This window comes from Lepidochelys kempii, chromosome 1 (assembly GCF_965140265.1).
Source record: "Lepidochelys kempii isolate rLepKem1 chromosome 1, rLepKem1.hap2, whole genome shotgun sequence".
Classification (NCBI taxonomy): domain Eukaryota; kingdom Metazoa; phylum Chordata; order Testudines; family Cheloniidae; genus Lepidochelys; species Lepidochelys kempii.
Genome location: NC_133256.1, coordinates 100,572,450 through 100,595,404, shown reverse-complemented (window position 1 = coordinate 100,595,404; position 22,955 = coordinate 100,572,450). Strand labels below are relative to the sequence as shown.

Below are 22,955 nucleotides of genomic sequence, written 5' to 3'. Positions count from 1 at the left end.
AACATAACATCTGCTGATCATCATGCTGAGGACTCTGCTCATATGTTATATCCTTTGCCTTTTCCCTCCTGGTGCATTGAGACCACAGCTCATCATGCTGGACAATACTGTCTTATTGCCTCCTTGTACTCCCCTATCTGTCTGTATACATCCATCTGTTGTCTCTTGTCTTAAATTGTAAGCTCGCTGGGGCAGACACTGTCTTTTTGTTCTGTGTTTGTACAATTCCTAGCATAATGGGACCCTAGTTTATGACTAGGCTCCTAAGTGCTATGATAATAAAAATAATAATCATATTTGTGTATTTAGACTATAAGCTTTTTTGGACAGTGACTTTATCTTATTCTATGTTTGTACGTTCCCTGTCCCGGTAGGACCCTGTTCTTGGTTAGCCCCTAAGCCAGCGGTTCCCAAACTTGTTCTGCCACTTGTGCAGGGAAAGCCCCTGGCGGGCTGGGCCGGTTTGTTTACCGGCTGCGTCCCCAGGTTCGGCCGATCGCAGCTCCCAGTGGCCGCGGTTCGCTGCTTCAGGCCAATGGGAGCTGCTGAAAGTGGCGGCCAGTACGTCCCTCGGCCCGCGCCGCTTCCAGCAGCTCCCATTGGCCTGGAGCAGCAAACCGCGGCCACTGGGAGCCGCAAACGGCCGAACCTACGGACGCAGTAGGTAAACAAACCAGCCCGGCCCGCCAGGGGCTTTCCCTGCACAAGCGGCGGAACAAGTTTGGGAACCACTGCCCTAGGCACTACCAGAATGAACATAAGAAAATCAGCAATTTGCATTCCTAAGTCATCTAGGAGTTCGCTTCAGCTGTGTTCATGCCTCTTGTGTAGTTGCTTTCCACAAAAATTCAGTAGATGAGATTACTGGAATAAAAACCTGGTATCCAAAGCAGCACATGTAAGCTAATAATACCTAATACTATTGCAGATATCAATTTTTAAATTCAGATTTGTATTTACAATGGAAACTAGACTGACTGTCACACTCATTCAGATCGGGAATAGAAACCTGCCATGCAACCTACATGTCCAAGCTAAACAACTTAAATTTAAAAACAATGACAAGAACTTGATTACAAATAAACTACAGATCTAAAATTATTTGCTGAAGTTACTTAGCAAGCATTGTTAGGTAATGAAAAACTTCAAGAAAACTCCAATTTCTCAGTAGATGATTCACAAACAGAAAAGGATAGAAAATGAATTCATTAAAAGTTATTCAACCAGCTTTATGTACAATTGTGTGCATGCATTAATAGAAAATACATTGGGCAGTTGGGCTCCTATCATCATGCTAGGCTTGTGTTTTTGAAAATATATATATATATTTCTTTCTGCTTCAGATCTGAACCCTAGAATCTAAGAATAAAGCAATGAAGGCCAACTCCCTGTTTGAAAGACCTGGTGCCTAACTGGGCAAGTACTTGCAATAAATACATGATGATTTACTTGTTACTTCAGTGTCACACATATATCAGATACCCGTTCCAGGTGCTAGGCAATCTGACAATAATTTAAAAACATAGTCCTTAACTAAACAAAATGATAGTAGCAGCCCAGTGGCCAAACCCACACAACACCAATCGTCGCCGGTAAACAAAAGACGTTACAAAACAAAAACATTCCTGCTTCAAATCCCACAACCTATTCCAAACCATTCCAATCTCAGCCACCTCAAATGGCTGCTCAACTAGTTGGGCTTTTCAGTGAATCCCAGAAATGAACAGACTCAGGCCATCTCCAGCCAAGAGATGCGGGAGAGTGAATTCAAAAGGAAAGAGGCCCTCATGGAGAAAATGTTACTAGCAGCATCCTCTCTTTTACCCTGCAGGGGCTCCAGCTCATGCATTTCCGCTGATCACAGTCTTATGGTGAGAGCCAGACCCTCATTTAGATCTTTATCAAAAACAGTATTTTAAACTCCACCCAGAAAGAAACAGGTAGGCAGTGCAGATCTTGGAACACCTCACAGAAGAATGCTCTGCTTAACATTTACACATATACGTGAGTTATTTGTGTGTCTAATTTAAACACGCGTGTATGTTTTATGTTTCCACAATTGCTCGAGCCACCTCTGGTAATCATAGAATCATAGAATCATAGAATATCAGGGTTGGAAGGGACCTCAGGAGGTCATCTAGTCCAACCCCCTGCTCAAAGCAGGACCGATCCCCAACTAAATCATCCCAGCCAGGGCTTTGCCAAGCCTGACCTTAAAAATATCTAAGGAAGGAGATTCCACCACCTCTCTAGGTAACCCATTCCAGTGTTTCACCACCCTCCTAGTGAAAAAGTTTTTTCCTAATATCCAACCTAAACCTCCCCCACTGCAACTTGAGACTATTACTCCTTGTTCTGTCATCTGCTACCACTGAGAACAGTCTAGAGCCATCCTCTTTGGAACCCCCTTTCAGGTAGTTGAAAGCAGCTATCAAATCCCCCCCTCATTCTTCTCTTCCGTAGACTAAACATCCCCAGTTCCCTCAGCCTCTCCTCATAACTCATGTGTTCCAGTTCCCTAATCTGGGTCTATATGATGTTTAGCATAGAGGGAGCTGTGTGGATGTAGCTTTATAGCCAAGATGTGGTCCTTCTCTTGTCCAAAGTGGTAACTCAGTTACTTTGTTTATGTAGTTTCTCTCTCTCTCTCTCTCTCTTTCTCTCTCTCTCTCTCTGTGACACATTAGATCATGGCTCATTTCTGGTGTAAGACTTGATAATGACCCTCTATTGTTCAACACTTCCCTTTGCCCATCAGTAGTTCAATATCTGACAAGCTGTCAGAGAGTGTTTCACTACTGCATTGAAGAGAATACCAAAACATGACAAAATATAAACTGACTCTATAGAACAAACCTAAGTCCAGTAACCAGATATCTTTCCCAAAGAGAATTCCACAAATCAGGGTTTTACTGTCATGTTTTAAGGTGCACCACTTGAAGGAGGTGGAGGAAACTAAAGTTTTTTGTATAAACAGAAAAGCACAAGGAAAGAGAGTCCAGCTCTGGTTACAAGAAAACCTAGTCTTTAATGAGAACTTTGCCTCCACACAAACTGCCTCCCTTTTTATAGTTGAGCTCTCAGTCTTAACCTAAAGCAGCTGATTGAGTCTTCACCAACCAGCCCTGCCTTAATTCCTCTCCTGCCTATAGTCAAGTAACAAGTATCATATCAAAAATGGATTAAATTCAACTCAGATAATTCCTGGTACTTTTGTGGTCTATTTTTTTTTTTTTGCAGTCTCCAGCAACCACACACCACACAACAAAAACACTAATCCAGGAACATATCCTTGCAACAAAGCCCGTTGCCAACCCTGTCCACATATTTATTCAAGTGACACCATCATAGGACTTAATCACATCAGCCACGCCATCAGGGGCTCGTTCACCTGCACATCTACCAATGTGATATATGCCATCATGTGTCAGCAATGCCCCTCTGCCATGTACATTGGCCAAACCGGACAGTCTCGATGCAAAAGAATAAATGGACACAAATCTGACATCAGGAATCATAACATTCAAAAACCGGTTGGAGAACACTTCAACCTCTCTGGCCACTCAGTAAAAGATTTAAGGGTGGCAATTTTGCAACAGAAAATCTTCAAAAACAGACTCCAATGAGAAACTGCTGGGCTTGAATTAATATGCAAACAAGATACCATAAACTTGGGTTTGAATAGAGACTGGGAGTGGCTGGGTCATTACAGGTACTGAATCTATTTCCCTAAGTTAAGTATCCTCACACCTTCTTGTCAACTGTCTAAATGGGCCATCTTGATTATCACTACAAAAGTCTTTTTCTCCTGCTGATAATAGCTCATCTAAACTAATTAGCCTCTCACAGTTTGTATGGCAACTTCCAATTTATCTGTATATATATAATATATATATATATCTTCTTAATATATGTTCCATTCTATGCATCCGATGAAGTGGGCTGTAGCCCACGAAAGCTTATGCTCTAATAAATTTGTTAGTCTCTAAGATGCCACAAGTACTCCTGTTCTTTTTGCAGTCTACGTTATCTCCAGCAAAGGAATGACAGTGCTTAGTCATTAGTCATTAGTTTAGTGCCAAGATGACACAATGAGTAAGAGAACTATCCTGTAAGTAGAAAAGGAGTACTTGTGGCACCTTAGAGACTAACCAATTTATTTGAGCATGAGCTTTCGTGAGCTACAGCTCACTTCATCAGATGTTTACCGTGGAAACTGCAGCAGACTTTATATACACACAGAAATCATGAAACAATACCTTTCATGATTTCATGATGGTTTCATGATTTCTGTGTGTATATAAAGTCTGCTGCAGTTTCCACGGTAAACATCTGATGAAGTGAGCTGTAGCTCACGAAAGCTCATGCTCAAATAAATTGGTTAGTCTCTAAGGTGCCACAAGTACTCCTTTTCTTTTTGCGAATACAGACTAACACGGCTGTTCCTCTGAAACCTATCCTGTAAGTATAAAGCTACATACGTGTATGGGCTTCAATGTAAATTAAAATACTGGCAATGTTGGGCAAAAGTGTGAACTTGGTAACTCCTCCCACTGCCAGATTCACATAGAGATTTGTGAATGTTAATCAGCAGAATCTGATTTCAGTTCAGATTGCCTGCAAATGTCCACCAAAATTTTAAGGCTGTGCAGCTGGACCTTCAAGACAGTTGTATCTTCCCCTGTTTATTTACTTGGTAATTCCCACTGAGGTTAGCACGAATCATAAAACTTAAACAAAGGATAAAAAGAGTTACAACAGCTCGTACCAGGGTTTTGGCTGGCAAATGTTTTGGGATAGTAAGATTTAATAATCAATGTCAAAGCTTCTGTATAAATTTCCAGAAAGGATGTCTGTAAATGCCTCCTTTGCATCCGACCAAAACAAAAAAATCTAAGCCCTCTCTCAGTGTTAATGTTGTTATCACATCCTTTTGATGAGTAAAACATCTGGCACAGCTGGAGTCTTCATCAGTTTCATATAGCTATGGATGAGCCAGAATTCTAAAGAAAGCATTTTGAGTACACTTTACAGGTAATTTAAAAGTCATAAAAATATTTTCACATAAATCCTGCTAAAAAGTTTAAACGAGCGTTGCATATCGTGTCTAGCAATCTGCATACTACAGTTTAGGTTACATTTTTTCCATTGATTTTTCTGGATGAAGAAGTCATTCAGAACAGCTGGAGTCCATGTCAATTTCAAAGGAAAGACTCAGCCTGCTGACTTATTTACATTGTATTATCTGACTCCCATTACACACACATATGCTGACGAATAGAATTTCACAGAAGTTTAGCATGTCTTTTTAAGTATACTAATCAATCTTTAAAACCATATTCTGTGAAGTTTTAATTAAACCATGTCACATGTCATCGTGATATACAAGGTAACGCAGGAAGAATTTTAACCATTAAGGAAAATCTCTTACCTGCATTAGAACAGATAATATCTTGAGAATTCTTACACATTTCATTGCTCTTCTTCCGTGAAAGGTTGCAAGTAGTTGGGTACTGACAAGCATCACCATACCAGCCTTCATCACATTTGCATTTCCCACAGTCACACTTTCCATGGCCTAGGAATTTAAGGAAACAGTGTCAAAATCAGTTATCATTCAAACTCATCTTTTCTAATATCCTTTTTTAAAAAGCTACAGTTGCATCAAAAAAGTTTAAAGTGGACATCCTTAACAGATTCTCTTTAAGACACTTTTGCACAATTATAAACATGACTTCTTTCTAAAAGCTAGAAAAAGTTTAAATTAATTTTGAAGAGAGATTTTAAATGTATGTAACTTTAGTTTCAGAGTACATTATTTTGATAGTCCTGAATGGCTATTTTTAAAAGGGATTACAGAATTAGTCTACTAGTACATAAACAATATTTATAGCTTGAAAATCTTTTTTTTTTAGTATTTTAATTGCTAACCATTATTATCTCAATAAAATGATAGCGAGAGCTTGTGATAATGTTTAAAGACAATGGGATGCATATTCATGAGTAGCATGAATATCATTGCTTGGTAGATTAGCACTGCAAGAGCTTCAAGGACCAATCCAACTGCTTCTTCCATCAATAGATGGCATGGTGTATATCAGCGGAGATCTTTACACTACATGTCTTTTGCAATGTCTCTCAGGGCAAAAATATCCATATGAACCATGAGCAAAGTGTGTCATTTCGACTACTTTCTCTTTACACAAGGTCCAATAGGTTTTTACAAATCCTTTAAATGTCTTAAAAGATTTCTGACTATATCACTGACTGCACTGTTCATTTATGATGTAGTTGAATCATTGTATTCCAAATTAATCATTAAGCATAAATTACAGTCAGTTAATTTCGAGTTTCCTCTTTACACTTTTAGACTATGTATGATCTTTCGTAAACCATTCTATCAAGAACAACATATGGCTTCAAACAGTTGTACACAAAGGGCATCTATCTAATTGGCAGGTGAGCATTCTAAATGGGTCACTTAATTTCTCATCAATAAAATCTTACCACAGTTGATTTTAAATATGCCAGTTTGTCTGCGGTCAGAAACAACATTAAAGTACAACACACCTTCTGCTGATATAGTGGAATTTAAATAAGCTATTGTAAATAAATTGCTTTCATGATGTAAAACCAGTTTGTTTGCTAATTAAATACATTTTGTATTTGCTGTCTCCGGTGGTCCAGAGACACTGCTCAATAATTAAAGGACATGTTAAAGAAGATCATTATTCAGTTCTTTCTAAAAAAATAAATCAAGTAAATAAATAAAAAAACTTTGCTAAAGACTTGTCTCATGACTTGTTCATATGATCTCTGTTTGCACATGAAAAATGTGAATGCCAGAAGAAAGAGAGTGGGGGACGCAATATTTATATAACATTTTCCTGCTTCAGTGATGGTTAATGGCATAACCCGCACTGGTAAAGGAAGATAAGCCCTAGTGCAGCTAAACCAAAACAAAATAAAACAAACAACTAAAAGCCATTTTCTTCCCCGTTTTAAAGAATACTCTGGACAGCAGCTAAGGCTTCTTCCATCCCAGCTTCCCTGCTGATTTACTGGCTCAATCTCTGCTAGTAAAGAAAAGAAGCTCCAATAAAAAGGAGAAATACTTTTTTTTTGCTGTTGTTCCTTTAACTAAAAAATACAGCAACTCAGTGGCAACTGCTGCATACTCTCCCTTACTTGGTTTGGCAGCACTGATCTCTCTCAGTCATCAGAGATAGGCACTAATCAACATACATTAGTGCACAAAGGAGAAAACCTAAGAGTGTGACTGTACATGTATATGCATGTCTCTTTTAGAAAAACAAACAATTGAAAATATTTTGATAATCACACTTAAACGTGAAAAAATCTGAGTGTGAAGTCCTTAAGTTAGCCTCTCTCTTTTTCTGTTTATGATGGGCCAGTTCGCCAGTCTGTGATCTAAACCAGAGTAAGAGGGGTAAGACTGGAACAGTGTATTTGTATATTCATGTCTCATTTATTGTATTTATTGTATTTGTTGAGCACTAACAGGACACAAAAATATAGTCCTCATTCCCAAGAGTTTACAGTCTAAAACAGAGATTGGCAACCTTTGGCACGTGGCCCATCAAGGAAATCTGCTGGCGGGCTGGGACAGTTTGTTTACCTGCAGTGTCCTCAGGTTCATCCATTTGCAAATCAGAATATGCAAGAATGACCCAAGTGTACCTCAGAAAACATTGTTCCATGTTACTTCAAAAGGAGATGTTCTAATATCCACACCAGTTCACAGGTTGTTTTAGTTTCTCAGTCTTTGAAACTCACCCATTTTTTGTGGTTCTTTTTTGAAATTTCTAATTTTTTCTATATCTTTTTCAAAAATGTATTGAAAATATTATCAAATTTTAAAGTTTACTGGGTTTTCAGTAAATGAAAGAATTCAGTGACCATGTCCATAAATATCTTTTAAAAGATATTTTAAAAGACTCAATTTTTCACAAAATAGTTTTGGTTCTTTTTGATAAAAAACAAACCATTTTTGGACTAAAGAAAAATCTAACCCCCCACCAAACCAAATTAAAAACAAGGGGAAGAATCTGCTCTAAATGTTGATGCCACAAATATAGCACAGAGATGTTCTGAAATTTTTGCTGTTACATACCAGGTGTGAAATACTGGCCCCAATGAAGTCAATGACAAAACTCCCACTGAGTTCAATAAGGATAAGAGGTGGGCAAAACAAAATTGTCTGTAATTTTTTTCCAGCAAAAAAATTCAGATTCAGTAACTAATTTGTGTTGGTTTTGCCACATTGGTGCAGTTAAAAAAACAAAGACAATTAAAAAAACCAAACCTTTTTGCTGCCACATGTTCAAAATGAATCATTTAAATTTTTCAATTCAAAATGACTTTTCCCAATTTCTTAAAATTTTATTAAAAAGCAATCATGAGCATTTTAAAACGGTCAAAATCTAAACAAACCATTTTGTTTGACCTAAAAGCAATTATTCTTCCTACTTTTTCAGAATTGTTAGCAAACAGGAGATCCATTATCCACATAGCTCACCCGGAACTTTCCAAAGAACAGAAATGAATGCAGAAATTTTAGAAAAACAAACATTTGAAAATATTTTTATAATGGCTCTTAAAAGTGAAAAAAATCTGAGTGTGAAGTCCTTAAGTTAGCCTCTCTCTTTTTCTGTTTATTATGGGCCAGTTCGCCAGTCTGTGAACTAGACCAGAGTAAGAGGAGTCAGACATTTGGTGATGCGCCTGGCAGCAGCCAGAGAGGGAGACTGAGGGCATGTCTACACTACAAAATAAAGTCGACTTTATGTAATTTGACCTCAAGCCTCCGAATTAATTAAGTCGATTGTGCGTGACTACACCATGCTCGTTGTGTCAGTGGAGTGTGTCCTCCCTAGCAGTGCCGGCACTGATGCACAAAGCAGTGCATCATGGGTAGCTATCCCAAAGTGCAACTTGCCGCAGTGTGTTTTGGGAAGTTTGTTCAACGCTTCGTGGGACCAAAACATTGTCGCAGGGGAGAATGGGAACATTGCATTGGCCTCCCATGATGCACTGCCCTCCCTCCCTCAGATCAATGGCAAACATCCCAGTGGTTTTCATGCCTTATTTTGAAACCACCACGTGTACGCCATAGCTGAAGAAGCATGGAGCCTGCTCAGTTGTGCACTCTTGCTGGGAGCATCTCAAACACCTCGCACCTTCTCCTGCAGTATTTCCAGAGCCAAGATAGGGGCCGCTGCGCAATGTCCTGCAAGCAGCCCTGCTGCAAACCATTGAAAAAAACAATTCACAATCGCTGCTGGCAGTCTCAGAGCAGCTGCACATGGTTGAGCGCCATTTCTGGTCCCATGAAACAAGCTCTGACTGGTGGGACTGCATCATTTTGCAGGTATGGGATGACGAGCAGTGGCTGCACAACTTTCGAATGCCTACGGCCACTTTCCAGGAACTTTGTGCAGAATTTTCCCCTGCCCTGCAGTTCAGCAACACAAAAATGAGAGCTGCTCTGACAGTGGAGAAGCAAGTGGCGATCGCTGTATGGAAGCTTGTAACACCAGACAGGTGTCAGAGTAGCAGCTGTTGTATTCGCAAAAAGAAAAGGAGTACTTGTGGCACCTTAGCGACTAACCAATTTATTTGAGCATAAGCTTTCATGAGCTACAGCTCACTTCATCGGGTGCATTCAGTGGAAAATACAGTGAGGACATTTATATACACACAGAACATGAAAAATAGGTGTTATCATACACACTGTAAGGAGAGTGATCACTTAAGATGAGCTATTACCAGCAGGAGAGTGTGGGGGGGAAACCTTTTGTAGTGATAATCAAGGTGGGCCATTTCCAGCAGTTAACAAGAACGTCTGAGAAACAGTGTGTGTGTGTGGGGGGGGGGGGGGAAATAAACATGGGGAAATAGTTTTACTTTGTGTAATGACACATCCACTCCCAGTCTCTATTCAAGCCTAAGTTAATTGTATCCAGTTTGAAAATTATTCCAATTCAGCAGTCTCTCGTTGGAGTCTGTTTTTGAAGTCTTTTTGTTGTAATATTGCGACTTTTAGGTCTGTAATCGAGTGACCAGAGAGATTGAAGTGTTCTCCGACTGGTTTATGAATGTTATAATTCTTGGCATCTGATTTGTGTCCATTTATTCTTTTACGTAGAGACTGTCCGGTTTGACCAATGTACATGGCATAGGGGCATTGCTGGCACATGATGGAATATATCACATTGATAGATGTGCAGGTGAATGAGCCTCTGATAGTGTGGCTGATGTGATTAGGCCCTATGATAGTGTTCCCTGAATAGATATGTGGACACAGTTGGCAATGGGCTTTATTGCAAGGATAGGTTCCTGGGTTAGTGGTTCTGTTGTGTGGTGTGTGGTTGCTGGTGAGTATTTGCTTCAGGTTGGGGGGCTGTCTATAGGCAAGGACTGGCCTTTCTCCCAAGATTTGTGAGAGTGATGGGTCGTCCTTCAGGATAGGTTGTAGATCCTTGATGATGCGTTGGAGAAGTTTTAGTTGGGGGCTGAAGGTGATGGCTAGTGGCATTCTGCTATTTTCTTTGTTGGGCCTGTCCTGTAGTAGGTGACTTCTGGGTACTCTTCTGGCTCTGTCAATCTGTTTCTTCACTTCAGCAGGTGGGTACTGTAGTTGTAAGAATGCTTGATAGAGATCTTGTAGGTGTTTGTCTCTGTCTGAGGGGTTGGAGCAAATGCAGTTGTATCGTAGAGCTTGGCTGTAGACGATGGATCGTGTGGTGTGGTCTGGGTGAAAGCTGGAGGCATGTAGGTAGGAATAGCGGTCAGTAGGTTTCTGGTATAGGGTGGTGTTTATGTGACCATCGCTTATTAGCACCGTAGTGTCCAGGAAGTGGATCTCTTGTGTGGACTGGTCCAGGCTGAGGTTGATGGTGGGATGGTTGAAATCATGGTGGAATTCCTCAAGGGCTTCTTTTCCATGGGTCCAGATGATGAAGATGTCATCAATATAGCACAAGTAGAGTAGGGGCATTAAGGGACAAGAGCTGAGGAAGCGTTGTTCTAAGTCAGCCATAAAAATGTTGGCATACTGTGGGGCCATGCGGGTACCCATAGCAGTGCCGCTGATTTGAAGGTATACATTGTCCCCAAATGCGAAATAGTTATGGGTGAGGACAAAGTCACAAAGTTCAGCCACCAGGCTTGCTGTGACATTATCGGGGATACTGTTCCTGATGGCTTGTAGTCCGTCTGTGTGTGGAATGTTGGTGTAGAGGGCTTCTACATCCATAGTGGCCAGGATGGTGTTTTCAGGAAGATCACCGATGGACTGTAGTTTCTTCAGGAAGTCAGTGGTGTCTCGAAGGTAGCTAGGAGTGCTGGTAGCGTAGGGCCTGAGGAGGGAGTCTACATAGCCAGACAATCCTGCTGTCAGGGTGCCAATGCCTGAGATGATGGGGCATCTAGGATTTCCAGGTTTATGGATCTTGGGTAGCAGATAGAATGCCCCTGGTCGGGGTTCTAGGGGTGTGTCTGTGCGGATTTGTTCTTGTGCTTTTTCAGGGAGTTTCTTGAGCAAATGCTGTAGTTTCTTTTGGTAACCCTCAGTAGGATCAGAAGGTAATGGCTTGTAGAAAATGGTGTTGGAGAGCTGCCTAGCAGCCTCTTGTTCATATTCCGACCTATTCATGATGACGACAGCACCTCCTTTCTCAGCCTTTTTGATTATGATGTCACTTTTTGATTATTATGACAGTTACTGGTCAGTGGGGAATCAATTTGCAGTACGTAAATCAGTGGTGGGCAACCTGCAGCCCGCGGGCTACATTCATCCCGTCAGGGTAATCTGCTGGCAGGCTGTGAGACAGTGTTTAAATTGACCGTCCACAGACATGGCCGCCATTCCCAGGCAATGGGAGCTGTGGGAAGCAGCGCGGGCTGCAGGGAGAACCCATTGGCCTGGAACAGCGAACCGCGGCCACTGGAAGAACAGTGTCTTGCAGCCTGCCAGCGGATTACCCTGACGGGCCGCATGCAGCCTGCAGGCCGCAGGTTGCCCATCACTGAGGTAGATCAACAGTGGGAGCTGCTGTGCTCCAAGTGTGCAGGGCCATTAATCAACTTCTGCTATGAAAGGTAGTGAGTCTGGGAAATGTGCAGGACATAGTGGATGGTTTTACCACGATGGGGTTCCCTTACTGCACTGGGGAACGCATATCCCCATCTTGACACCAGACCACCCTGCCAAAGAGTACATAAACTGAAAGTGATACTTTTCAATGGTGTTGCAAGCGCTGGTAGGTCACAGGGGAGCTTTCACCGACATCAATATGGGATGGTCGGAAAAGGTGCATGACCCACGCATCTTTAGGAACTCCAGTCTTTAGGAACTCCAGAAAGCTGCAAGCAGGAACTTTCTTTCCAGACTGCAAAATGAACACTGATGATGTTGAGATGCCAATCGTAATCCTGGGGGACCCAGCCTACCCCTTGCTCCCATGGCTCATGAAGCTGTACTCCAGCCATCTGGACAGCAGTAAGGAACGGTTCAACTACAGACTGAGAAAGTGCAGAATGATGGTTGAATGTGCCTTTGGCCATTTAAACGGGCACTGGAGAAGTTTACTAACAAGGTTGGACCTTAGTGAAGAAAACATCCCCATGGTTATAGCTGCCTGCTGTGAGCTCCATAATGTCGGAATAGTTTCTGCTGGGGTGAGGCATGGAGGTAGATAGATAGGTAGCTCTCTTTGAGCAGCCAAATATGAGGCAATAATGCTGTGCTGTTGTTTAAGAATTGGGGGGGAGCGTTTTTCGCTCCCAAATTCTGGAATTTCACATGGGGGGCCTCCAAAAGGGTGGGAGAAAAACACAGGAAGCCCACCTCAGTCCTGTATCAGCCACCTGAACTACATGCTGAGCACATTAAAGACACATTAGTGGCAGTGTGGTTTGGCAATCCAGAATTTGGTGGTGAGGGAGCGGGGGGGTCTACATGCTCTATTGTTTGTTGTACGAGTACTTTTAATGAAAACTTCCACTGTTTCCTCTAGGCAGCCCTATATGATATCAGTCTCCTGAGGATAACAGAGGCGGAAAGGAATGAGATGTTGCAAGGTCTGTGTATAGACTTGGTCCTTATGCTGCTATGCTGTGTACTGCAATGATGCCAGCAGAATGAATCCAGGAATTGCATGGGAAAGTGTCCTACCATGGTGGAAGAAATAAGGCTCTCCACCCCAGAAACCTTCTGCAAAGGATTGCAGAGTACCTCCATTAAAGTTTTCTAGAGATCTCCCTGGAGGATTCCTGGGCTATCCCAGTCTACATAAACAGTCTTTTCCACAGGCCACCCTCTGAGTAGCTGGAGTGGCCTCTTGGAAGTAGAGACCTACTGCACCTCGCTTTTTCTTCATAGTAAACTTGCAATAAAACTGAATGTGTGTGCCCGCTAAAGTTTAACTGGAATTTGATTGGAACTTTATACTCACCAGAGGTGTCTTCCCCGGCATCACAGTCAGCCACCATGATATCCTGCGACCCACAGGGCTCCAAGGTTAAAAATATTTCCTGGCTCTCAGGGAGAACGGATCCACCGCTTGCCTGCCTCCCATTCTCCTCCTCCTTTTCCTCATCCACCATATTGTCCTCCTTGTTGTCCCTAGACTCACATATCTGAGAGGTGTCCACGTTGCTTTTGGTAGTACTGGTAGGGTCACCCCCGAGAATCTTTGTAGAACTGGCACTTGTGGGGGTCAGAACCAGAATGACTGTTTGCCTCCCTTGCCTTCTGGTACACTTGGCAAAGTTCTTCTATTTTCACATGGTACTGCTCTGTGTCCCTCGTGTAGCCCTTCTCCCCCATGACCCAATGCAATCTTGGCATAGATGTCAGCGTTTCTTCTGCTGGATCAGAGCTCTGCCTGCATAGAATCTTCTTCCCACACAACAATAAGATCCACCACCTCCTGTGCAGACCAGGCTGGAGCACGTTTGGGGCATGGAATCTCCATGATCAGCTGTGCTGGCATGCTCCCAATGCTAATCAAACAGGAAATGGGAATTCAAAAGTTCCAGGGGCTTTAGCAGGGGAAGTGCTGTTTCCTACATACCTGGCTGCAGTGCAGCAGAATTGAGAACGATTCTCCAGAGTGATCACAGATGAACATTGTGGGACACCAACGGGAGGCCAATTAAGTCAAATTACACAACGCTGCATCTGCACTACCTCGCTGTCGACCCATGAAAATCGAATTAAGTGCTACACCTCTAGCGGAGATGGAATACAGAAGTCAACATTAGAGGTGACTTGGGTCAGCGTAAAGGACCAGTAGTGTAGACGAATACATTAACAGGTCAACTTAAGGTGGCTTCCATCGACCTTACTCTGTAGTGTAGTCCAGGCCTAAGACTCACAATCTCTTGCTGTTCCAGGGTGGGCCTATGCTGTGCCAGGTGAAATGCAGCTTTTGCCTTTTCTTTTCAGCCATGTTTTAGTTTTATTTATTTAGTTTATTTTATTTAGTTAGTTTAATTTTCTCCTCTAAAGCTATACAAAATGTATTTTAACAGGCTAAAACACTAAAGGAAAGTGACATTATTAAATTGATTGGTTAAAAAAGGCTGTCTTTTTATTACAATAAATAATTAATATTATTAATTATTATTATTAATCCAGGATGGTTTGTTCCTGAAATATGGAGTCCTTTAATTTTAAGACACCTAAAATTAGGGGAATTCAGACACTTGAAGCCAGCACAGAGTGATAGGGACTAGAAATTCATATCTTCAAACAGCTCAGTGGTATATATCAAGCGACACAGTAGTCCCAGTGTCTAACAGATGGGCAATAACAACAACAATAAATAACCACCATTATAAATAGCATTAATTGTTGACTCTATTAGCAGTATTAACAGAGGCATTGAGGATTAAACAGGATGGAAGCTGAATTACCTTCTTTCCGCTATACCAGGGGTGGGGAAACCTACAACCCGTTTCATTTCATCCAGCCCATGGCAAGTCACCCTGGACCTCGGCGCCGCCCCCAAGGCTGGAGCCGCGAGCACCATCTCGCCCCACTGCAGGGGGAAGCTGGGGTTGCCAGGTCATTAAAACTCCAGTCAGCTCCATGCTGCTCCTGGAAGTGACCGGCATGTCCCTGCGGCCCCTAGGAGCAGGGGTGATCAGGGAAGTTCCAAGCGCTGCCCCCGCTCCAAGCACCGGCTCCACAGCTCCCATTGGCTGGGAACCATGGCCAATAGGAGTTGCAGGGGCGGTGCCTGCAGGTGCAGCCAATGCGCACCTTTCAGAGGTTCCTGGCCCCTCCACTTCGGGGCCAAACATGGCAGCCACTTCTGGGAGCAGCAGGGAGCCAGGGCAGGCAGGGAGCCTGCCTGAGCCCTGCTGCTTTGCCGACTGGGAGCCGCCTGAGTTAAGTGACGCCCCAAACTCCCAGCCCCAGGTTGGAACCCCCTCCCACACCCAAACTCCCTCCTGGAGCCCACACCCCAAACCTCCTTTTGCACCCCAACCGCCTGCCCTGTACTCCAAACGCCTTGGCCCCAGGCCAGAGCCCCCTCCTGAACCCCAAACCCCTCATCCCCAGCCCCACCTGAGAGCCCGCACCCCCAGCCGGAGCCCTCATCTCCTCCCATGCTCCTGCCCCACCGTGGAGCCCCCTCCCGCACCCTGAACCCCTCATTTCTGGCCCCACCCTGGAACCTAGGGGAAGCCCCGAGCCTCCGTGTCCCCCCATGGGGCTGTGTGTGGCCTGCGACTGATTTTGTCTGTGGGTCAGTGGCCCCTGATAGAAAAAAGGTTCCCCATCCCTGTGCTATACCATTCAATAAAGCTCCAAATGGAGAATCAGTCAGAACAAATCTAAAAATATTAAGATATGCCCTCAGAAAACAAATTAAAAAATCAGTACTGCCAATGTTATTTTGTTATCAGATTTTAAACTGTTATGATAAATGACAGAAAAGTTAAATGATGATAGTTTTTATATATATTTCTATACACACATTCATTCATATGCACACATATATGCACATACATATGCACATATATAAGCATACACACAATATACTATATCATTTAGTATTTCTTACAAGTGATATCCCTTTTATTCATCATATTGCTGTAAGGAGTAAATACTTTGCTAATTTCTATATAAATTATGGTCAGTGTGATTGATAGCAGCAATTTCAAAATCACCTAATCACATACCGCTATACAAAATTATTTCACTTGAAAAGATCATTGTTCTAGAAGAGGCAGCCCTTGTTCCATATTAGCTGTTACCAAATAATATTATTTTAAGAAACTGCTTAAGGCTAACATCAATGCTGTACATTGTAGGTAACATTTAGTGCTTGTTTTAGGGGAAAACATCCAGTATTTGCTGTTTTATTATAGTAATAGCAGAGGGAAGATCTGGATCACATAATATATTATAAATCAGTAGCTTTAGAAACAGTAACACACTAAAAAGTCAAATTACTGATAAAAAAAGTCAAAATGTTGCCCTCTGGAGGATATTTCTGACATTAAAAATATTGTACAAGATTTGGTAGAAACAAAACTTCATCATTGTAGGATAAAACTATCAGAATTTGCATAATATATTGTCTTACTTATTTTCCTTAAATGAGTGCAAATAAAGGAGGAATGGTTTTCACTATTGAGATTTTAATTATCCTCTTTTTATCCCAAAAGACTCAGCTACATCTGTATGTAGAGATAGAATAGCAAATAATGCATAATTTTACATTTAGCTTGGGAGTATTAAAAATATAGTTACCATGAACTGAAGGTTTTATTTCAACTGCACAGACTGTATTTTTTAAATTACAGCAAATGTATATATTTTTTTAAAACACATAGATAAATAAATGTATTTTTAAAATATTTTTAAAACCAATAAATATAAAACCAATAAAAATAAATTGGGAAGTATGAGATTGAAACATATTTCCAACCAACCTACATGTCCTCCCAAATCAATTCATGTTACCCCTGCTCTAAGAAGTTCTTCCCAAAAATCAGGGACCTTTTTGCAGGGCTACTCTTCAGCTTCTGCTCCAGGCTGCAGGGGCAGGGCTGCTGGGAACATACCCACTCCCCCTTCAACACAGGCAGGGCAACTGGGATCCTCATAGCCCTTCTCAGGCCTGTAAGTGTGGGAGGGCTTTGGGGTCCGTCACTCTCCCCTCAGGCTTGCAGGAGTGGTGGAGAGAACGACCATGAGAAACTTCCCCTCTCCTTCAGACCTGAAAGGGGAGCAGGTACTTCCCCACCCTTCCCAGGCCTGTTGGGGAAAGGAAGCTGGGCAGGGCCACAAGGATCTTCACCCCTCCTCTCAGACCTTGGCAGACAAGGGACTCAGATACGTGGCTCTCGGAAGGGAGGGCCACCAGGGTCTACATATTGGTAAGTGGGGAGTGAGTTAATAGGGCTGTCCAATTTTACATTCATGCCCTCAGGCATAAGAAGGGTGTGTGTCTGTGAGGAGCCATCTAATTGTCACATTTCCGGTCTGGTTCATATATGTTTCTTCTCTAACCAAAGTGTGGAGTCAGATTGCAGCAAAGAACGAGTCGAGAGTACAGAGCAGAGTTCCTGTTCCCAGCATAAAGAAAAGGAGGACTTGTGGCACCTTAGAGACTAACAAATTTATTTGAGGATAAGCTTTTGTGAGCTACAGCTCACTTCATCGGATGCATTCCACATTTCTTTTGGCTTTGACTGAAGTACCTTCCTTCCTCTCTTTGGCATCTCCAAGGCTCTGGAGATGGGATTGGTAGCCTGATAACCAGACTGCTCCAGCTCTGCTGGGGGCTGGTGGGGAATCAGGACCAACAGCAATGGCTTGCTGGAGGCAGGAGTGAAAGGGAAGCAACTTTCTCATCAGTTCCTTGTTTGACCTGAGCTCTGAGACTCTCTGCCACATTTTTTCCCTTCAGAATAGACATACCTTGAGATATCAGAACAGAGTTTTCATATGCTTAAGCATACACAGCTTGAGTTCTGCTATGGCTTGACATGGCCACTTCCCTGACAGAGGGTTGCAGAAGTGCACCACACTGGCAGCAGTGGCCGAACATATTCTGCCTGCAGTGCTTTGGCCAAGCATGCTCAGGAACAGCTCTTCCACTGCCTATTTGGAGGAACAAGATGCACTGCCAAGTGCCAGCCACAAATTTCAATCTGTGAATAGAGGAATTGGTCCATGGCACCACCTTCACTCCATGCAGTCTTGCCCTACTGGGACATGTGATGTCACTGAGTGCACTAACTCTCTGCACCTGGGGTTCAAGCAGCACAAGCACCAGGATTCTGGCTGTCACCATACAGTTGCCCAAAGGCAGAGAAAGGTTTCCCTGCACTTTCACACTCTTTTTACCTGCACACCATGCAAGAGCATCCAAAATCTGGCTTCCAAACACCAAGCACTATACTTTGCCAACTTTCCTTACTACTGCCATAAGTGTAAAACATGAGAAACTCAATGTGTGTATGCATGTGCAGACCCTTGCATGCAGAACTTTATGCACAGAACTTTACATAGGCTCCAGAATGGAAATTGGTAATGAAACTTTCATCTCCCAGTAACCAGTTTTGACAACTGATGCTTGCCACCTCTTGATGGATATCTGCTACCACCTCCTGATGGATTTTATAGTTTCATAGAGGTTAAGGCCAGAAGCAACCAGTAGATCATAGATTCATAGATTCCAAGGCCAGGAGGGACTATCGTGATCATCTAGTCTGATCTCCTGTATAACACAGGCCATAGAACTTTTCCAAAATAATTCCCAGAGCACATCTTTTAGAAAAACATCCTATCTTGATTAAAAAACTGCAAGTAATGGAGACTCCACCACAACATTTGGCAAATTGTTCCAATGGTTAATTATGCTCACGGTTATCAATGTGATATAATGTGATCTAGTTTGATCTCCTGTATATCAAAGGCCATTACATTTCACCCAGTTACCCCTACACTGAGCCCAATAACTTGAGTAAAACTAAGACTGATGTGATCAATTCACCTCTCACACCTTTTTGATAAGCTTTAAATTTCCACCAGTATTTCCACATCCTTCTTGAAGTGTGGACGCCAGAACTGGACACAGTATTCTTGTAGCAGTCCTACCAATGTTGTGTACAGAAATAAGATCACATCCGTACTTCTACTTGATCATCCCCATGTTGTACATCTCCATTTTATACATCCAAGGATCAAGTTAGCCCTTTTTGCCACAATATTCACTGAGAACTCATGTTGAGTTATCTACGATGATTAAGGCTAAGGTTTTGTCATGGTTATTTTTAGTAAAAGTCATGGACAGTCACGGGCAATAAACAAAAATTCATGGAAGCCAGGACCTGTCTGTGACTGTTGCTGCTGCAGCTCCATAGTTTCCCCTGGAAACTGCAGTCCCCCTTCTCTCCTCCCCACCCACCCCTGCCTGCCCACAGTGCCTGAGAGCTGCAGGGTGACCATATTTCCCAAAGAGAAAATGGGACACCCCCAGCTGCTTTCCCAAGGCATCTCCCTCCCCCCCTTGCGCGAGGCTGTCACCCGTTGCTGGAACCCTGAGGAGGGCTCCCTCAGGAGTCTGTCACCTGTCACAGGAACCCTGCCAGGGCCCCACTGGCTGCCTGCTCCAGAGTCCCGCAGCCCCTGGGGCTGAAGCAGAGAATGTCAAGGAGGTCTCTGGAAGTCACGGATTCCATGACTTCCATGACCTCCGTGACATAAATGTAGTCCTAATGAAGATCCCCAAATCCTTCTCTGAGTCACTGCTTTCCAAGACACAGTCTCCCATCCTGTAGGTATCGCCTGCATTCTTATTCCTAGGTGTATTACCTTGCATTTGGCTATATCAAAATACCAAATTTAGTAATTGCATTCCAGTCCTTTTCAGACAGGTGTCCACAACTCAAAACCCCCATCACAGCTGGCACTTCGACAGCAGATGCACCAAGGATTGGATGAGCATGGAGACTGGACTACCCTCTCACCTAGGAGTGGAGATTTTAAAGTGGGGTTGAGATATTCTGGTGGGACAGAGTGCTGAAGCATACACAGAGGCTGCCAAAGCTGAGCATTTTCAGTAGACCTTGACTATCCAGGGCTGTCAATCTGGATTGACATGATCAACAGAGCCACTTTAAAAAACATCTAGAAAAAATAAATAACCAGGATTGAAGTGTGAGAGTATTGATACATGACTATTTTTCGAGTGAGAAAAAACATGTGGAATTTGAATTAGAAGGAGGACATTGAGAATGATCCAAAGGGAGGAAACTGATAGTTATAATTCATTTTGGACTTCAGTAAGGAATACATGTAGATAAAATTGTTACAGACTACACCATTTTTTGATACAATCACATCTGAAAAGTCAAAAAGGCACCAGACCTTGCCTATAACAGACATTGTCCATTTTCCTTTTAACGAGAGACTTATTGAAGACCACTGCAATTTAAATGCTTTCTTAAAAACTATGGGACAAATTCTGTCCTACTAGACCCCTATTTAACTCCACTGACCATAATAGGTGCCCATCAGGACACAATATGGCCTTGTGTTTCTTTATTTTGGGGTATACAGCAGAAATACATTTTATTAAGCTTTGCTAATGTTGTCAACTCTATGTAGTAGAGATATTACTAATATAGAAGACCTCAAATTGAAAAACTACTACAGAGAAAAAGTAGTGGGGGTCTGTAAAGGCAGAATTTGTCCCCTAGGTTTCAAGAAAGTATTTAAGTTGCAGTTGTCCGCAGTAAGTCTCTTGTTAAAAGGAAAATGGATTATGTTAGATATAGGTAAGGTATGGTTCCTTTTTGACTTTTCAAATGTGATTGTATCAAGAATTTCCTTATTTTCTCTGTTGTGACTACTCATATGTGACAAACAAAGTTCTGGGCTCAGTGCAGCTCAGATTTGCGTACACAGTTAGCTGATCCATGGGCCTCCTAGGCTATGAAGTCTTTGGGGTTGCTACGTATTCTTGCTACACTAATCTTGTAATGCTGAATCCCATTGCTGCCAAAAGCTAACTTCTCCTTAGAATGCAGTCACAGATTCCACACAAATTCTCTCTGTATATATAAAGTCTGCTACAGTTTCCACGGCATGCATCCGATGAAGTGAGCTGTAGCTCACGAAAGCTCATGCTCAAATAAATTGGTTAGTCTCTAAGGTGCCACAAGTACTCCTTTTCTTTTTGCGAATACAGACTAACACGGCTGTTACTCTGACACATGACACCTGACAGTTCCTTTTATTGGAAGAATGTCCAGTGATTCTCAGTTCATCTCCTATTGTCCTAACAATGTAACTACATAAAGAACCTGCAGCCTTGACTCCAGTCAATATTCATGACACATACATACAACAGAAAGACACACACATTCCCCACTGGAGTCTTATACCTATCACCACTGTGGTTAGAGATATGGTTGTACTTTCTGTTTTTGTTTGGATTTTGGGGCTTTGTTTGTTGTATAGTGAATTTGTTCTGTGGGTGAACATGCATTACATTTGACATTTCTGCTTGGATATTGATTAAATGATGATCTAATCGTTCACTTCCTGGGGAGGGGGAGTTTGAAGTGTTTTTGGTAGTAATGTTAACATATAGGATAGCAAACTTGTCTCACAAGGGAGTTTTAGTTTATGGATTTCCCAGGTTTTTTGGGGGGGAAAAGTTATGTAGAAAATTATGTTATGACTAGAGCTGGTTGAATGTTTTCTGACACAACATTTGTCCACCATCACAAAATTCTAATCTGTCAGAACTGAAATATTCATGATAATGTGCTGATTTCGTTGAAATTTCTTTTTGAAAGAAATCAAGATGAAGCATGTCATTAAGGTTGAAACATTCTGTTTCATCCTTACTGGAATGTAACATTTTGATTTTGAAACAATGTTTTGTTTTCTAATTTACTTTATTTTGTATTTTATAAAATATGATATAAAAATGAAAAACAAATAAAACTGATACAAATTCGAATTTAATATAATTTAAAATAAAGAAATTAAAATGCATTCAAAATCTAAACAAATGTTTTGATTGATCAGAAATAAAATACTGAATCAAAAATTAATTTAACAAGAAATTTAATTTTTCCCCTTTTTGTTCAGATTCTGAATAAAAACAAATTTTGAAATTTTCTGAATTTCCCATGGAACAGAAATTCCAAATTTTGACCAGTTCTAGTTATGACAGATGGAAGACACAAATATATGTGGATTAGACATAGCACTGTAAATGATCTGAGGCCTACTGGCCTTTTAGAAATTCGAGCCCATTTCCACACAGTATTGCCCTTTCTCCTGCTGCAGCTGCATAAACAATACAACTGCAACATTCAAATGAACTAGAGAAGAATGCCAATGACTGGTTGAATTACTTCTGATGTCACAATAACATTACTTCAGAATACCCTGGCCCTAAGTATAATCAAAATAATTAGAGACAATATTGCTAATAATTTTTCTTAGTTACATCTTAGTTTCTTCAAATGTAGCCTATTCAACAGAGAGAATGAGAATTTTTGGTTTTCTGGGAACTGTGGTTGTTCAGATAGACAATCTACAAAGGAAATAGTAATCCCAAAAATCTTATTAAAGTACTTTTAGATTTTATCCCACAAACTATTTAAGCAGATTTATTTGTAAATCCTCAGAAAATCTTTACTCACCAATTACTATGTTCTGTAAATTTGGGGAAGATACATTGAATTCTTCATTAAAACAACCCAAAGAGGTTTAATTACAAATCTCAATAACTATGCAGCCACTCTGGCATCCCCATAATAAGAAATACCAAATATAGGATTTGAAAACTAACTGAAATTGAAGGAAAAATATCTCTCTCTCTCTCTCTCTCACACACACACACATACACACACACGCTTTTTATACTTATACAAAAGCACTTATT

General features: G+C 41.7%; 1 protein-coding gene across 4 annotated transcripts in view; it reads right to left on the bottom strand.

Annotated features, from left to right (window-relative positions):
• Positions 1-22,955, bottom strand: part of ITGBL1 (integrin subunit beta like 1) — a 250,987-nt gene that overhangs the window by 126,479 nt on the left and 101,553 nt on the right. For all 4 annotated transcript variants that reach the window (XM_073349140.1, XM_073349157.1, XM_073349130.1 and 1 more), the window contains exon 4: positions 5,432-5,578. In XM_073349140.1, the coding sequence (XP_073205241.1) occupies positions 5,432-5,578 (147 nt within the window). The remainder of the gene's footprint in view (positions 1-5,431; positions 5,579-22,955) is intronic.